The sequence below is a fragment of the Tamandua tetradactyla genome, chromosome 8 (assembly GCF_023851605.1).
Source record: "Tamandua tetradactyla isolate mTamTet1 chromosome 8, mTamTet1.pri, whole genome shotgun sequence".
NCBI lineage: Eukaryota > Metazoa > Chordata > Mammalia > Pilosa > Myrmecophagidae > Tamandua > Tamandua tetradactyla.
The window spans coordinates 23,956,974-23,973,569 of record NC_135334.1 but is presented as its reverse complement, the minus strand read 5'-3'; the positions used below and the strand labels follow the sequence as shown (position 1 = coordinate 23,973,569).

Below are 16,596 nucleotides of genomic sequence, written 5' to 3'. Positions count from 1 at the left end.
GGGCTCACACACCTCATGTGGCTACTCACCGATGCTGATCAGGTACCAGGTGAGGAGGCCAGACCCGGGAACGGAAAGGTTGCTGTCCTAGCTGCCGTTGTAGGTCCGGTGGGATCTCAGCTGTAGGGTTGGTCATGGCCAGTGTATGTCTTTTGGACCTATTTGCCAAGTACCTGCAACAAGCAGGAGCACATTTCATAGTAAAAAAGACAGACAGGAATATTCCTCAGCAAGAAGCATTAGACGTTAATCCAAAGCACTCAGAGTGAAACAGTGCCAGAGCTTAAAAAGGGCTCATGGCAAATAGAGCTCTGACTGGATGAAAGTGAAACAGGTTTAACTGACCAACAAAAGTTGGCTTAACATTGAAGGAGCTGATTCTGAACTTAAGAGTAGCCATTAAAGAGAAGAGTAAGAATGCAGATCTTGCTCACAAAGATAAGAGAATCAATTTTTCCTTATTTCCATTCGACAAAAGAATTTCTGTTCTCCTTGTTAATTTTATTCCTATTTTCCTCCAAATTTCTAAAATAAAGAGATGGTTCTCTAAGTCAGAGGAAATGAGCCCTAAGGATCATTCCTGGAGATGAGCCAAGGGAGATATTTAGGAGGATTGCATACTTGTGTCTTGATTACATAAGTTCCAAGTTCTGGGATTTTCCTCACTATTCCAGGTCGCAGAAAAAGAGATCCTTCCATTTGGGAATAAGCAGGTTCCAAAACCACCCCTTCCCTCATGCCCTATGATGGTAACTGAATCATCAAAGAAGAAAACCTGACGTTGACCACAGGGAACCAACAATCTCTAGAAGATAAAGAAATAAAACCATACAAAATGGTTAGGATGGTTTTGAGGTGGGAGAAGACCAGGCAAGAAAACAGAAGAGCTTCAAAAGCTGAAGAATTCTCTAAGCTGATGAATTTGATTATGAAGATCTTTCAGATCCACTACTTAGTCAATACTATTCATAAGAGATCAGTCCCCCTTTGTCGGGTTAATGTCTTCCCTACCACTGCTGCTCTCTCTAGAGTGTAAATTAAAAAAGCATTATTCCTTCTTATTACATCAAACCAACGGACATTTTACCCTTTAAATGTTGGTCTAAGAAAGAAAGAGGTGTTGCTAGAGGAAGTAAAATCCAAAACAAAGAAGATAAAATAACTGCTGTTGATTTAAGTTAGGAAGGCAGTAAAGACCCTTGTTTCTCATTTCCTTGATCTTCATGACACCAGCAGGACCTGTTTGGACCCTGTTATCAGCAAACTAGAGTATCATCAGCATCAAGAGAAAAAAAAGTCACCACAAGTTTCCTCCTACTGGCTAAGCTGTAGAAGGAGCTGGCCCACCTGCCACCACCCATCTGATTTAACTGTTCTCTTTTGCTGGTCATAGGACCAGATTCTTTTTTTGAAGAACAGCTCTCAGAGTTGCTGGGGAGCAGAAAGAGAGTACTAGCCAGCAAATGGTAAGTTCTTTAAAAATTGCCTCGTTTCATTCTTAATAATTTGCCCATTTAACTAAAAACAGTGAACAAAGTGCAGAGCAATTAGTGGTATGTAAATTTGCCAAAGGGTAAGCCATTAGTGATTTAATATTCATTTGATAAAGACACCCAATGTTTCTCCAAGTGCCCATGAAAATCATTTTATTTCAACTTCCCTCAAATGAAAAGCATGTAATATTGAAGAATACCTATATTTCTGGGAAAATACATGCTGGATTCTGGTCAAACTCCATCCCCTGAAAATATGAAAGACAGCTGCCACAAGGGGTATGCATGGTACCAATGACCATGATGGTACTGAGGTGATGAACAGTGCTGCAGGCCTGGCAGTCACTGCCATTGCCAGTGAATCAGGCATCTCTTAACCAGGTCCTGCAAACAATGGATATTTGCATCTGTCCCTGGCCCAAATCCTACATTTTTTTCCCCCAGTATATCTTTGTTGGTACAAGCATGTGAAAGAAACACACAGCAAACAGTACAAGAGGTATTCATTCTTCTGGAATGGAAGAGTCCATACCAGCTAGTCTGGTCCATGGCCAGACTAGCTAGGATCACTGTCATCCCAAATCTCCAATTCCTTTTCAGTAAACAGTTCTTGGCAGGTAGAAGTTGGGTCCGTGCCTCTGTGAATGCTATTACAGTTAGAGGCAGGGGGCAAAGAAGGAAGGAGGGAGCAGAGAAAAAGTTCTTATGCTTATTGCTGTCACTTAGGGGAACTCCAACAGCGCTTACAAAAAATGAAATTTTCTGGGTAGTCTTCCATGAACTTCCATGTGGGGAGGAACATGCCATCTGGCTTGAGCAAAAGAGACAACACAAATGTTGAAGCTGCACTGTACCACCTCCCTGGGCAGAGGTGACCTTTCATTGGTAGCAGGGGGAGCCTGCCCAAGGACGTTCTGCAAGTACTGCCAGATGTCATATTACCTCTGCACAGCTTCCTGATCTGGCTCTCCATCCGAGCTCTCCTCATCCACAGGGGTAACTGCTGGCACAGCCTGCAGAGAGACAGGAAGGAAAGGCTCAAGGTGGCGGTTTATTCCTGGGACTGGACTTGTGGCAGGCCTTTCTATTAATTCTCTTATTTGCAAAATTTTTCTAGGATGCCTGGGTCATACAAAACTTTCATATATATCTTTCTATATTCCCATTTTTACCTTACTCAAGTGATATTAATTTTCTTTTTGTCTTCATTAATGAATTTATTCATCCAACAAACAGCTGAATGTCTACTATGTAAAATGTGAATTTATAGAGATAGTCCTTGCCCTCAATTTACATTCTAGCAGAGGACAGAGACAAGTAAATGGGCAATTACAAAAGAGCACGACCAAGTCTTCTAATGAGGGTACTTGGGAATTGAGGAAGGCATCCTGGAGGAGGTGACACCTAACCTGAGTCCTGAAGAAGGAACAAGAGCTAGCCAAGCAAAGAGAGAAAGGGGTCATGTTGTTCTAGGCTAGGAGAAAAGAGAAGGTCTGTGGTGTCTGGAGATGTGAAAATACAGTAGTAGATTGTTCACCTGGAATGTCTGAGAACTGACCTGTTTCATATTAATGTTTTTCCAGAGTGTAAATGTCTTAACTCCAAAAAAATAAGGATTAAAAAAAATACATTTTAGCTTAAAACATATATTTGTGTAATTTTAATTCAAAAATACTTGTTACCCACCAGAACACAAAAATGAAATGAGAACCACAAACCATGCAGCACTGTCACTATCTGGTCCATCCCCATGTGGACTGGAATACTGTGCATCCTTGGTGGCTAACTACCCACAGCCTGGGAGTTCACGTAATCACCATGCCTCAGGCACCAGACCAAAAGTTAAATTTCAAGTATTACAAAATAACACTTTTCAAATGGATGATCACAGAATGAAATAAAGCCAAAGGAAGAAAAAATACACTTTTGGAACAGTTTCATTATCTGAATGCTTCTAGAGTTTCCAGATCCTTTACTAAAGCTTTACAAGTGTGGAGTGAACAGTCAGGCAGGAAGTGGCTACAGATAAGGCAGGAGAGGGATACCATGGTCTGTTATAAATGGCCTTGAATACCACATTAAGAAGTTTATTCTGAGGCAACAAGCGGTGAATACTAAAGGATTTTAAGGAGGGGCATGATGTTCTAAGATTTATATTTTAGAAAGCTAGCTCACCTTAGTTCAGTGTGAAAACAACTGGTAGTGGGGATTAGGAGACATGACCAGAATCAAGGAAGCCAGTTAGGAGGCCATTGTGTTAATCTAGGCCAAAGATGACAGAGGTGTGAGTTAAGGAAAGGGCAATGGAGATGGAGAGAAGATATTTAACTTACAGCAGGAGGATAAACAATTTGATATGGGAATAAGGGAAAGTTAAAGATAAAACTCATGTTTCTAGCTTATCTAACCAGGAGAATGACAATTTCATTCACAGTCACCCAGGAAGAAGAACAGGTTTCAGAGTCATGGTAAGTTCTTTTTGGGACACGGTGAATTAAAATTGTGGGTACTTGTGGGACAGATAACCAACTGCACCTGTCCAGTAGGCAGGTACACATAGGCGCGCGTGCACATGCACATACACACATGCACTTCCAAAGAGCATTTAATGCTGGAGACTTAACGGGAACTGAAATTACGGGAGTGGGCAAGGTCATCCAGAGAGTATGTAAAGTGAGATAAGAGCAGGACCTAAGATAAAACTCTGCATTTCTCCAACTTCATGGGACAAGCAGAAAGAGAGCCTAAAAGGAGAATGAAAATGAGAGACAAGAGGAAAACAAAGAGAACATGGTGTCACATAAGTCAAAGGAAGAAAATATTTCAAGGAGAAAAAAGGGCCCTAGTGACTAACAGAGTTGGGAGGTCCAAAATGATAAAGATGAAAAATGTCCACTGGACTTATCAATAAGAGCTTGTTAGTGATCTTGGCAAAAACAGGAAACAGTGAATAAGAGTAATTCACCCCCTATTTCATAAAGCTGGTTCTGTTCACCTGACACTGATCTTTCTGTTCCTTGACTGACTCTGCCACCTAATAATCCATGTTACTCACTGTGGCACTTAATCACAAATGGTCTTTTACTATTATTCAAGTCTTTCATATTTGTTGATCTTGTCTTCCCATAGCATAAGCCCAGTAAAGCCAAGAACCAGGCTACACAATTCTTTCATTTTTATAACAGCAGTGTTTCTGGAAGTGTGGCCCATGGACCTGTTCCAGTCCGACACTGTTATTGTTACCATTCTGTGCTAAGGTTAAGTAGAGAAACCGAGAGAAAGCTTTTAGAAACTTATAAGAATTTAATAGGATGATTCTATCTATTGTAGCAATGAAAAAATTTAGCTTTCTATTTTATATGTTTCTAAAATTCTGTTTTTCTAATAATTCAATTTTACTGTATTTTGCAAAAGTATTCATCTGTGGTAGACTGAGGGAAAAAAATGTGTCAATTTAGAAGCACTGCCCTGAAACACCTTGTCAGGGCTATGGATATAGTTAATACTCAATGTCACAGTACTATGAATGAATGAATTTAAAATGAATGAATGAATGAATGAATTTACCTATGACAGGAAAATAACCTGAAGTAAACAGAACCCAGAGAAGGAAAAAAATCTTTGAATAATGACTGTCATAAACACCAGCTGACTAGGGAAGAGTTCATGAAAGCCAAATAATCATGTGATTCCAGTTTGTACCGAAGATTTAAGCTGGAGTTATTCAAAGAAGAGTTAGTGAGAAGGTAATTTTGGAAATCAATTTAAAAAGCAATTGCATACAGCTGGAACTATTCAATTCAACTACCTTGTAGCAGGGAAAAATTATCTAAGAGAAGGTCATAAGTTAGATGACTGCCACTCTGCCCAGAAGCAGACAGAAATGCAGCAGAACTTAATTAGGGTGTCACTGAGGATGAGGGTCTTCAGGGGTAGGGTTCAGCATAGAAATTATTTAATTAAAGTAAAGAAGTTTGCCAAAGATTAAGTCTGGAAATTCTACTAGTCTGAGGAAAAGGGGAATATATTGAGCATCATAGGTTTAAAGAAAAAAGAAATTCAGAAATGTAGGTCAGAGATGCCTTGGAATTTCAACATTAGACCCACAATCTCTTTATCAAAACCTCTGGGCAAGCTGGGCTCTGTGCTGCTACTCACTGGTGTCATGGTGACAAGTGGGGAGGGTCCCCGAGGGCGTTTCAGCAGCTGCTGGGCATGCAGTTGGATGTTGGCTCCTCCATCTGATGCCCTCCGGCCAAGGGGACCCATTCCATTCAGCAGCTGTAGGGTGGGTGGCTGTAAGAGCGACTGCTCCTGCCAGGAGTAGAACGGGAAGGACACACTGGTGAGATGGGGAGAAACATTAGGAGGGAGAACAGGAATACTCTAGTCTACTGAAACGAAGAGCTCCTTTGACCATGATCTAGACTAGAGAAATTGTTCCTCTCACCCAAGCCGCTCTGCAAAAGAAAAACCACTTTCTCTATAAAGGAAACCCTTTCATACTGGCCAAGGTCCCTCAAAGCCTCTCAAAGTTTATTTCTCTGGGGCAAACCCTCTCCCATATCCAGGTACCTTGTACTCAAGCTGCCCAGTTGGTTGCAAATTTTGCATGGGCAACAAGTTGTGCATGAAGTTCATATTAGGGGCCATCTGTAGGAATGGAGCCTGCGGACTGACTCCAGGAAAACCAGGTAGGAGCTTCTGCAGATCTTCCATAACTTCCGTGCTGACAAAATGGGGGAACAGAGAAGTTTAGGTAATTCTTACTTAAAAGTGCTCAGGTCCCAAAATTGATGGTGCTAAGTTTAGTTTTGGTTATTTAACTTCCCCACTAAATGTGTATTTCCCTTTATGGTCCCATGGCAAGGCAGAAACCAAATGTGTGGGATCTTACTCTCTGGGACTGGAGATCACTATTTGCCATTGACTACTCATGTAAAACCAACAGTTCTGAGCCAAGAGGAAATAATGGCATTAGTCCAGCTCAGGTTTTCAAAGCCTGGAGGTGAACAGCAAGTTTCTGGAGGACACAGGCCATCTGCTAAAACAATGGCTACCCAAAGTAGCAACTGATTCACCAGGGAAAGAATGCAATTACTCTTGTCAGTGTTGATAGGACAGATATGTACTGGATGTGCAGGGCTGTCAGGCTACAACAGTAGGTTTTACACCATACTTTAAAATAAGAGATCTTTCCACTAACAAAGCAACACAAGGACTCCACCCCTTTGCAGCTGACACAGTCTTTGGAGCCAGAATGTTTCCCTACTGCCTGTTTTATTGTAGGCTGACAACTAGAAATGTAAAGCAAGTAAGTCTGCAGACATGAGAGCCTTTTTCGAAAATTTACCCAGAGAAAAGAGATTATATATAAAAAACTGACTCTGCCCCTAGCTGAATTTTCATGAGAACTCTTGCCATAACCTTCTCTTCCCTATTCAGCAAAGAAACCATCCAGAAAAGAGGAAAGCTATTCTCAATGTTGAAAGTCTTCAACTGCAGAACAAAAATAGAGAGTTGGCCTTCAAAACATCCAAGGATGGAACTGCAGATTACTTCTCCAGTGTGAGAGCATCAGAGATTATCCTGAAAGACTATTTTGGGAAAACACTTTTAGAAACTAGTACTTGTTCAGTGTGTTTTCAGATTCTTGGCCACTTAATTTAATTTTCTACATAGATAAATTACATCATCATTTGTCCTCACCATCTAGGCGAGTCTTGCATTAGAATATGTGGGAAACCACATCTCTAAAAGCTGTCAAATAGATGAGTTTTAAAGGTAAAGATACTATCGTGCTCTTACCAAAGTACTCTGATTAATTGTGATTATTGTGCTGGTGGCTAATGGCTCACCATCCATTAAGGGCAGCTTTGTAACTCTTAGCCTTATCAAGTCTGGTCTATCAGAGATCCTGAACTGGGTGAAAAATTTGTCTTGGTGAGATTAGATCTCATCTAGAGCATAGAATGAAGAAGGAAACATGTGCTGTAGCAGGAACTGGAATTCACATGGGAATTCCTTGCCCTGGTGTCAAGCAGGGTTGTTGGCCTGATGCTTACCGTGGGTCAGCCACACCCACTGTGTGCCTCCTCATTGACAAATAGCGGACCAGGGCTTCAGGGGAAGGCTCTTCACCCTCATCGCTGTCCAAGTTCACTGCCCCATCCGCCTGAAGTAGAGGGAAACATGACCAAATGAGAACTAAGAGTAATCAGAAATAAGGCATAAGGAAAGGAAGCAAGGATATGGAAAAGAAAAGGGTTCACTGACAACTATCAGAAGTTGCTACTTGCCTCCACAATTTGGTTATCTGGGTTGATCAGCTGCACTTGGGGAACGCTGATGTTCATAGCGGTACCTGCCTGCTCCGCCTGGGAAGCAATACACACAACATACAAACATACCTTAGGTGCTAGAGGGAAATAACGATAGTCTTTCAAAGTATTCTTGATTGCTAAAGCCTGCGTTTCTACCTCTGACTCTTCAGTTCCTCTGCCCTTAGACGCCACAACAAGGAAGCATTCTTTAGAGAGCACCGTCTCTCCCAGTGATTTGCTATTTCTTAAAATGAAATGCAACTATTGTTATTGGAACACCCTTCCATCCTCTCCATTAAAGAAAGGTTCAGATCTTTGCTTGACTTCTGACAAAGGAAGAGAGGACAGATGGGAGGGGACAGAGGCAAGGAAGAATCAGAAACCCTTCTGAGTCAGGATTAGTGAGCAGTGGCTAAGCCTTCCCCCTGGTGTTACTTGTCCTGAATCAGGTCTCTGGAGTTATTGCCCACCTGGATGTTGACTGGTGTTTGAAAACCCATGGCTCGGGGCAGGCTAGGAGGTGCTCCAACACGCAGGGTTTTATGTCTCTTATGCCGATCACACAGCAGGCTGTAGATTGCACTATAGTGATCATAGGCATCTGATCTTAAGGACTACCAAGAGAGAAGGGAAAAGAGTGAAAACCCCTGGTGAAATGGCATGCCAATCACCAAACTCTGAATAATAACATGAGAAGACCGCAGCACCTTCTTCCCAAGGTCCAGGGAGGGGCAGAAGAAGAAAACTAGTAGGAAAACAAAAAGAACCAGTTCCCAGGAAGGAAGAGAAATAGAAAAGACAGGATAGAAGGAGAACTGCTCCACTTCACTCTGTTCTCTCCTTTAGAGATACCTGTAGTGTCCGCTCTTTGTCAAGCCCCATGTCCTCCATGGCCAAAAGGACATCCTCATTCAGGGGGTCCGTTTGTCTTTCTTCCTTTAGTTGTTGGCATTCAGCTATTAACTGTAAATCATAAAAAGAGGCAAACTGTCAATCCCCCAACTATGTATGTCAACTTGGCACATCATATACAAAGACCTAACTGTAAATCATAAAAAGAGGCAAATTGTCAATCCCCCAACTATGTATGTCAACTTGGCACATCATATACAAAGACCTAACTGTAAATCATAAAAAGAGGCAAGGCAAACTGTCAATCCCCCAACTATGTATGTCAACTTGGCACATCATATACAAAGACCTAACTGTTCTATGCCCCCTAACTTAAGACTGTTTAGCCTCAAAGTCTTCACAAGACTGTTGTGGGTACTCAGCCATGAGCAGGCAACATCTCCCTATCTCCTAAATTCCTTGGGGTACCTAGAATGGCCATAATGTTTAAATAAAGATATAGTACAGGAGCTGTTAAACCGAACACAGTAAGATAAGAGGAAGCAGAAATCCCCATAGTAGCTGAGCTGTAGAACTGTGGGCTGGACTGTATCAAAAGCCAGGGAGGGACTATGATTTGGGGATAAATGATAAGAAACTAACATCACTGCTCTCCAACAACTCAGCTAGTTTTAAATTCCTTCCTGCTTCACTTGCTTTTTATTATTACACCATAGTCTGTTCCCAATGCCAACTCATGACCTGCCTGCAATACACTCAAAAGAGATGGCAGTAGCTCCAAGAGGCATTCCTGAGGCAAGGGGTGCCCAGCTTACCCGGTCAAAGTTGGGATCAGCGTCCCCTAGCTTCATCCACTTGTGCTTACAGATCTGCTCCATTGAGAGGCGCTTATTCGGGTCTAACACCAGCATATGGCGGATCAAGTGCTCACACTCTGCAACAGACAAACAGCCTGCCTTCAGTCTCTGGTGAGGGGAGGCTCCGGTGGAATGGAGGAACTAGAAGCAACATGAACAGGTGAAATTTCAACTACTCACTTCTAATTTGTTCTTCTTCCTCCTTAACCATCTCACTGCTTACTCAGAATTAGGCAAAGGCAGTGAGAGGTGAAGAAGGGAAATGGAAATCTGGTAGTTTGGTTAATGCCTTCACTAAAATTCTGACCAGAAAGAGTCTGCAGATAATCCATGGATTTCATTTATTTAAATTATGTACAGCTCCATTTAACACAATTAATGAAGAGTTGAATGACCTCTAAAGAGATTCAGTATCTTACAAGGTCCTCAAGATATATGTGCTTATCAATACTTTCGACTTAGGTGTCCAAAAGCTGCCTTCAAAACCCAGGAAATTTGATGTTTTTCATGGATTGGGTGTGAGAGGAGAGAGAAGCAGGCACAGGATACCTCCTTACCATACAGAGGGATTCAGTCAACCTGATTTATTATTTGCTCAATGTTGTTTAAACATTAACAGGTGCATTAAGCAGGGTAATATATTATTGTTCTCTGGGAACTCATACTACAAACTATATTGCAGAAAGAGCAATGAATTAGAAAATCACAGACCTATATTTGGATTTCAAAACTACCCTAAGTTTCTAAGTTTTTCTCATCTGCAAATTGAGGATATCAGAGATGATGTGTTGCAGCTGTAGTGGTTGTAAAACGGTGGAGCTGGTGATGATGGTGATAAAAATTGTAGTACTAACAGACACTCTTCTGGGCACTCTACAATTATAACTATTTCATTAATTTCCATAGCAATTCTAGGAGGAAGGCCATATCATAATTTTCATCTTACAGATGGTAAGAATCAAGCACAGAGAAGTTACGAAACTCGTCCAAGATCACATTAGATTAGTAAGCCAGATTTCCAACCAGACCAATACCATTCTTCAGCTGGTATTCTTACCCACCAAGCTACACTGACCCATTATATCAAGATCTTCATCCAAGACACCAGCACTTCTTATTCATTAGACTACTGCAAAAGTCTCCTAACTGGCCTTTCTGATTCCATGCTGTGCCATTATAATCCATTCTTCTCAGAAAAACAAGAGATGTTTCCAGAACATAAATCTGAGCATGTCACCACCACCTTGCCCACAACTTTCTTATGTCTTCCCATGACCCTCAGAATAAAATCCAAAGTCTTAAGCCTCCAAGGCACTGTCTACTGCTCTGACATCATCTCCTACCACTCTCTTTGCTCACTAAGCTCCAGCCACACTGGCAGTCTTTCTAGTCTTTGAACATGTTTAACACACTCCCACCCAATGGCCTTTATACCTGCTGTTTCTTTTAGCTGAATGGCTGCTGCTCAGATCTACCCATGGCTGGCTGCTTGCCATTCAGGTAAAAAGCTTAAATGTTACTTCCTCAGAAAGCTCTCTATGACCACCTAATCTAAAGGAGCCATCCAATCACTCTCTAACATATAATACAGTAGAATTTCCTTCATGGCACTTATCATGGTGAAATCATCTTGTTTGTTTATCTACTTGTTTCCTAACCGCCCCCCCCCCCCCAACTTCAATGTAAGTCCCATGGCATTTTCACTGCTGAACCTAAACCAAATCCTCAACACCAAATATGGTTATCACACTCAAGAGGAGCTGAATTTATAGCTACCGAATACATGAATAAATATTTATGGAATATTTAATCAAATGAGATCGTATTTGTGAAAATCCTTTTAAAAATACAGAATTCTCTGTATGATACAGGTTTTAAATTTTTATGATTGTACTTCATTACAACTTTCCTGAAAACAAAACTGGTCTGCCTGTGGTAACAACACCAAATAAATTTTGCAAATTTCTAAAGACTTTTTATATGATAAGCACTGTACTTACCAATTTCATTTCATGTAATCTTCACAACAACCCTGAGTTAGATACTATTATTAGCTCCATTTATAAATGAAGAAAGGAAGATTTTGAGAAGTCAGATAATGTATTCAACACCACAAGGCTAATAAAGGCAGAGCTGAGAATTGCTATACTCAACTATCTCATACACCCCATTTATGCATATAAATTCTGCTTGATCTGTTTTTTTCCAGGGTGAATTAAACTCTGTAAGACCCATGATTTCTCCACCATTTCGCAAACACCATTCTAAGTCACTATCTTAAAAAGAACAGTAAGAGTAATTAAGTTAAAATTTTAATTTATTCTAACTTTAAAATAAAATACAACAAAACCAAGTGCCTATATCAAAATAATTTTGTCTCAGGCATCAAAAATATGTTCTTGCCTTATGGTTAAAAGTATATTCAAACCCAGTGTGGATTCTAAAAACTAGTTTCTCCATCCCTATAAAATAGAGTAATTATCATCTACAACATTCTGCTTTCATTAAAATTATGTTTCCAGGGTAGCAATGCTAGAGCCCACCAGTGTAGCATCTATATATGTTCTGAATACAAGCAATATACATATTTACAGTCTGAAGTTACTTGAGAGGAAAGTTAGAAAGTTGGTAAAGCTAAGGACCCCTGTGTAGGGAGAAAGCCTAGGCCTGATTTGAAAGTTGTGAAATTGTTAAGACCTCTAGATGGCACTCTGCAGTTTTCCTTTGCTCCTATATAGACTTTAGATCTGATGCCCAAGGCACAATGACATTCAGTTATAGGCTTGCTTTAAAATAGAGAATTTTCAAGTCAATTTCCCTTCATAAGTAAATAAATAAATAATCAATATGACCATTATAAGTTCAGATCAGAAGATGTATTTAGTTCAATTTCAGGCTCTTGAAACCTTTATTCAGTCATTCTTAACCATTATTTTGGTCTCAGATGTCTTGAAAAATCGCCAGAAAAAATGCACCCATAAAAATGCTCGAGGATCCCAAGAAGCTTTCCATGAATTCCCTTGATGTCTACAGGTCATAGATTAAAAACTTCTGATTACAATGTCAATATCCAAAAGATAAGAGCCTTTATCTTGTATGTCCTTCTTAATAACCAGCATGCAAACAAATAGAAATCTAACACTTTTCATACGTAGTACAGATGGTAAAATATAGCAGAATGCAGAAAGTCAAGAGATTATCATCAACTCATACTTCCTATGTGTCATATAGTTCATGAAAGTAAATTCCAAATAGATTTGAGCACATCATTCCATATAAAATATGGAATGAAGGTGAACACAAAAGGAATAAGTTGATCTCAAACCTAGCAACACAATCAACCATAGAACAGTCAATTTAAATAAGTGGAAAGAAAATAGAACGTCAGATCAAAGGGCCCAGATTCCCTTTTCCAGATGCCAAGAAATTTTCTATTTTAACATCTAAAATAGCCCCATTACTTGATTTCTCCCAAAAAGCAGAGCCTTCGATACTGAATGAAAGTGAAGCACTTTGGACAACGTGGGCATATGCTGCTCTGCTTGCTTCTGGGTACCAGAGGAGCAGCTCCCCTTCAGAGGGTAGCTTTCATTTGCTTCTTACAAGACGCCGAGCCAGCAGTCTCTGCAATGAAGATCACTGTGGGCTCACGAAACTTGATATGCCAACAGAATACTAACTAGAGGGTATGCAGCTCAGGCACTGGCCTGCTAGTCCTGACAGGCGTGTGGATGGCTTTGTGGAGGGAGAGCTACCGAATGGGCAGGGTCCTAAAATGGGAACTGAGATTGCTAGTGTGGTTCCAACCAATAACGCAAGGTCTTTAACATCTTTCTTCTTTTTTTGTCCTGGATAACGAACAGTTTTCTCTAAGAGGATGAAAGTATCTGGCCTCAGGGGAGAAAAAGATAAAGACTGGGGGAGGGGAATTAAAAACTAACTTTAAATTCACCAAGGACATTTAAGAGAAGTTCTGTTTTCCAGTTTCTATCTTCAAAGGCTAAAAGAAGAAACAGAATAACTTAAGAAAGTATTTCCTGATTAAAACTTTTGAAAAATGCAACCTGAATACAGGTTAAAGGAGTGCAGGCTGGTTTATCTTGGAGAAAATAAAGTATGGATAGGAAGAGGTATGCTGGGTGTTCAAATATCTGGAGGGTTTTAAAAGGATGATGAAGTAAATTTATATGTGCTGCTCCAAGGGCCTGGTTTTAGAATAATTAGGAAGTTACAAATTCAATGTAGGAAAAATCTTTCTAATTATCAGAGCTGATCCAAATTACTGGATGAGGGTCCCAGGGATCTGAGGAGAGGCCCCTTGGGGAAGTAAGACGGGCCAGTCAAGCAGGCAGGGTCATACCCGGTGCACAGCTATTTTTTCCATTTTATACATTAGTGTTCTGGGTAAGATTTCATTTAAGAAAAAAAAAGTCTAGAAACAATTGGATGATGAACTCCTTGGTTCCCTCCAACTCTAAAAAAACTATGTTAACTATGAAAAGGGAGTGATGCATCCTTTGAAATAGTCAGCTTGATGTCATTGGAAATGTGTAGTCAGAGGCTGCCATTTGAGACATCATTAGAAGGGCTCTCAGAATTCGGAGGAGTTCGCGCCTACTAAAACCTGACATATAATAGGCCCTCAATAAATGACAGTTGAAAGGAACACTGGGCTAGCAACAATTCTTTCCAACAACTTTAATATTCTGATTCTAAGAATCCACAACAGAAAAAGATCAGAGTAGCAGTCTCCATCCTTCCAGCTGGAATACCCAGACAACTACCAATTTATATGAGATTGGGATGAGGCACTGTTAGGGGGCAAAAGCCTAAATCACAGTATTTCCAAGGTTTCCCCTGGTAGCATTAGAGTTCCCTGTCTCACTCAAGGGGTACATGCTTGCTAATGTTTTCTAAGGTTATACAGAATAATGTGTAATCCTATGACCACTTCTGCACGTGGACATAGCCTTAACATCAAGGTTATGATAGCACAAATTCAAAACACTTCTTTGTAGTTAAGTTTATTCCATAAACCCTGTGGATTTAACTGAACATCCCTTTAGCATGTTGAGACAGTGAGAGAAAGATGCAAAGGAAAAAGTAAAAAACAAAATAGGGAAAGAGACAAGGAAAGATTATAAAGCACTTAATTTAAAATATTATTTAATAAAAGTAAAATCTAACAGTTATTAAGCACTTATATGTTAGGCAGAGTGCTAAACCTTTAAAATTAATTTAATTTAAGCATTTAATTCACATATCAACAACCTCTATGAATAGGTATTACTATTATCACCATTTTTTGGATAAAGAACTTGAAAATCAGAGAAGTTAAGAAATTTATCCAGATAATAAGAGACATAGCCAGGATACAAATTCTGGTCAGTCTTACATTAAAGCCAGAGTTCTTAAATCATACAATGCACAAAATAAATAAATTATTGATATTTTAGGTAGTAGCCAGCCTATCTTTATAAAAACAGATTAAAGCAATTGCATTCCCTCTCCAGACAGATCAAATGCCATGTAATCTCAACAGGTTCCATCATGATAGAGCCACTCACAAGCCATGGTCAGTAGGCTATGAACTAGCTGGAAAACAACTGGGGTAGGAGAGGAGCAGAGGCAAATTGAACTGAAACAAATTGAGAAGGCAGGGAAATAACATCTAAATGGGGGGAGGGGCAGTGTCTTACTAATAATTTTGCTGTTAAGGATTTAATACAATATAAAAGAGCAAATACAGTTTATATACTCTGCTTGTCACAAGGCCATAATGGAAGGCTAGAAACACTAGATCCCTCCAATCAAGGGATTTTGATCCAGTCAAGGAATTTCAATCAAGGCAAGAAGGATTAGGCAGAAATGTAGGAAACTGAGTCATCAGAAGCTTCAGGTTGATCCTATGATGGGGGGAAAGCCAACTGTCCCTTAAACCCTTCATGCGATGCCAAAGTATTGGGCATGGCAAAGCAATCTGCTTCGTGGGCAGAGGAGTGGTCTGAAAGAAATCAAGTCATAAATTATTTCTGGCCACATAAAACCGCTTTGAGCTGAAGGGAACATAACCCATCTGTGTGCCAGGAGGCAAGGGAAGAATGCAAGCAAGATGAGATTGCCCGAGGAAAGTCAAGGCTCTTACAGGTATGTGGAAGAAGGATAAGGTCTAGTTCCTCATACACCCTTTAGTTAATCAAAGGTTAATTCCAGAGCACTCAGCTCCAAGAATTCTTTATTTTCAATAATTTAAATCAACTTCTCAGTAATATTTAACCAATCAGAACAATTTTCATATTTCAAAGAAGGCTTTATTTGAGAAAGAAAAAAAATCCAAAGAGGAAACAAAAATGAATAGGCCATTACATCTCTAAAACAGCATGGGAAATGAATAACTGTCTATAAATTTTTTAAAAAGTCAAATGGCATTAAGTCTTAAACTTAAGTTTTTCAGAATAAGGATATCGTATGATATATGCCTGTTTCTGTCATCCATGCATTTTGTCCAGCTCAGATACCAGGCTGGAGGAGAAGAATTAATACTATTATAGCAGACAGAACAAGATTGGAGAATGGCTTGCAATGAGAATCTCAGGTCAGAGCAACCTGGCTTTAATAACAATCTATCCCTCTACTTTATATGTTCTGGATTTACAAATGTTTGTGAGCCAGTGCTTCTCTTTCATGCTGTCTGCCTTTTTCAAAACGAAAACCCACACGCAAAGCTTTTTTTTTTCTTAATGAAAAGAAAAGAAACTCTTTCATAATGTCCTGATTCTGTCACAATTATGGCTAGGATGATGTGACTATCTTGTAATGTCATGATGCCTATAGATAAGTGAATGTAAAGCAGTAAGAAATAACAGGTGCTGCCATGGTACCTTCTTTTGGTAAGAAGCTGATCATAGTTAGGAATCCTCATTCTGCTTGTGGACTAAGCCCTAGAAATGCCATTTTTCTAATATGCTCAAGGAAAACCCTGTCATCACCAGCTGTCAGCTGAGGTCAAAGCTGACACAGTTACTATTTCACATAGTTACTATTTTGAAATCTAAACAAAGTGGACAAATG

At 39.9% G+C, this 16,596-nt stretch overlaps 1 protein-coding gene across 8 annotated transcripts in view; it reads right to left on the bottom strand.

Annotated features, from left to right (window-relative positions):
- The window catches only part of SIK3 (SIK family kinase 3), a 357,300-nt gene that overhangs the window by 22,093 nt on the left and 318,611 nt on the right, over nt 1–16,596 (bottom strand). For 4 of the 8 annotated variants that reach the window (XM_077112826.1, XM_077112822.1, XM_077112825.1 and 1 more), the window contains 9 exons: nt 9,484–9,602; nt 8,669–8,779; nt 8,287–8,430; nt 7,793–7,870; nt 7,559–7,668; nt 6,069–6,222; nt 5,652–5,807; nt 2,436–2,506; nt 30–173 (listed from right to left, as the gene is read on the bottom strand). In XM_077112826.1, coding sequence (XP_076968941.1) covers nt 30–173; nt 2,436–2,506; nt 5,652–5,807; nt 6,069–6,222; nt 7,559–7,668; nt 7,793–7,870; nt 8,287–8,430; nt 8,669–8,779; nt 9,484–9,602 — 1,087 coding nt within the window. The remainder of the gene's footprint in view (nt 1–29; nt 174–2,435; nt 2,507–5,651; nt 5,808–6,068; nt 6,223–7,558; nt 7,669–7,792; nt 7,871–8,286; nt 8,431–8,668; nt 8,780–9,483; nt 9,603–16,596) is intronic. The other 4 variants (XM_077112823.1, XM_077112827.1, XM_077112824.1 and 1 more) reach the window with 2 other exon arrangements.